General features: G+C 43.0%; 1 protein-coding gene across 2 annotated transcripts in view; it reads left to right on the forward strand.

Moving 5' to 3' along the window:
- LOC106961394 (nesprin-2-like) overlaps nt 1-1,762 on the forward strand; it is a 41,344-nt gene that overhangs the window by 17,052 nt on the left and 22,530 nt on the right. For both annotated transcript variants that reach the window (XM_015055111.1, XM_015055112.1), the window contains exon 3: nt 1,197-1,347. In XM_015055111.1, the coding sequence (XP_014910597.1) occupies nt 1,197-1,347 (151 nt within the window). The remainder of the gene's footprint in view (nt 1-1,196; nt 1,348-1,762) is intronic.

Raw genomic sequence — 1,762 nt, forward strand, 5'->3', positions numbered from 1 at the left:
GAATCAGTCAGTGAATCAGTCAGTCAGTGAGTCAGTCAGTCAGTGAATCAGTCAGTCAGTGAATCAGTCAGTCAGTCAGTGAATGAATCAGTCAGTCAGTGAATCAGTCAGTCAGTGAATCAGTCAGTCAGTGAATCAGTCAGTCAGTCAGTGAATCAGTCAGTCAGTGAGTCAGTCAGTCAGTGAGTCAGTCAGTGAGTCAGTCAGTGAGTCAGTCAGTCAGTCAGTGAATCAGTCAGTCAGTGAATCAGTCAGTCAGTGAATCAGTCAGTCAGTCAGTCATTGAATCAGTCAGTCAGTCAGTGAGTCAGTCAGTGAGTCAGTCAGTCAGTCAGTCAGTCAGTGATTCAGTAAGTTAGTAAGTCAGTGAGTCAGTCAGTCAGTGAATCAGTCAGTCAGTGAGTCAGTGAATCAGTCAGTCAGTGAATCAGTCAGTCATTGAATCAGTCAGTCATTGAATCAGTCAGTCAGTGAATCAGTCAGTCAGTCAGTCAGTGAATCAGTCAGTCAGTCAGTGAGTCAGTCAGTCAGTCAGTCAGTGAATCAGTCAGTCAGTGAGTCAGTCAGTCAGTGAGTCAGTCAGTGAGTCAGTCAGTGAGTCAGTCAGTCAGTCAGTGAATCAGTCAGTGAATCAGTCAGTCAGTGAATCAGTCAGTCAGTGAGTCAGTCAGTCAGTGAATCAGTCAGTGAATCAGTCAGTCAGTGAATCAGTCAGTCAGTCACGTTTCAGTAATAAAGCAGTTCAAAGTGTTTACATCATAAAAACACAAACATTCAAACTCATAGAATCAACAACTGAGAAAAGCAGGAAACATTTTGCCATCGTTACACATCAAAATGTTGATCAATGTTCCAGTTATTATTAATCAAAACAACTCTAACCAGCTGGTGTTTAGTGTAGATTGAAAGAAATTCAGTGTTTTTCCGTTTTCTGGAAGTTTGTAGTTTATGAATGAATGCTGATGCCTCAACGATCTGCTGCAGTAAAGCAAAAACATATTCCTTCTGAGTTGCTGGTTGCCTTGATTCATTGAAGAGAAACAAGTTGTCTTTGGTAAATGTGAAAATCTGCACAAAGACAAATACGCTTCTTAACGCTGAGAAGCGTTAGGAATTAATTTCTGAACTACGGAGCCCCACGGTTACTCTCATAACATTTACAGTGTTTGGGTTTTCTTTGTCGCTCCGTCCTGCAGGTTGGACAGGAAGTGGGTCCTCTGGCACGAGTTCATGCAGGAACACACCCACCTGGATGCCTGGCTGCGATTGGCTGAGCAGGCCATTAACAGCTGGAGCCCCGCCCACCTCACCTACAGCGCCTCCAAGGAGGAGCTCAGGAAGTTCCAGGTACTGCAGTGGGACAAAGTTGCTAAAAGGTCCTGATTTCTCCTGATTTTAGAAATTATTCTGATGGAGTGACGATAAACTATTATGTTTTGATTGAAAAAAATGGATCAAATGAATCATTAAATATAAATCTAACATACATCAACATGGCGAGCAGTGGAGCTGCTGCTTTATGCTGATGACTTTGTGCCATATGTGCAGGGGCACCGCCAGGAATCTTGGGCCCCCTGACAAAAAATTAGATTGGACCCCCCTGCGCAGCTGCTGTTACAATTTTTTGACCCATAAAAAGCGTCACAATTTTAAAGTCTTGCATCTGCCTTGCTTTATTTGGCCCAATACTGATAACTAGCACAATATTTACTGCTCATGAATTTAACATCCAACAGTCCACATCCAGTATGCAGGTAGGTTG

Source organism: Poecilia latipinna, unplaced genomic scaffold (genome assembly GCF_001443285.1).
Source record: "Poecilia latipinna isolate Pla-1442-1.1 unplaced genomic scaffold, P_latipinna-1.0 Scaffold1295, whole genome shotgun sequence".
Taxonomy (NCBI): Eukaryota; Metazoa; Chordata; class Actinopteri; order Cyprinodontiformes; family Poeciliidae; genus Poecilia; species Poecilia latipinna.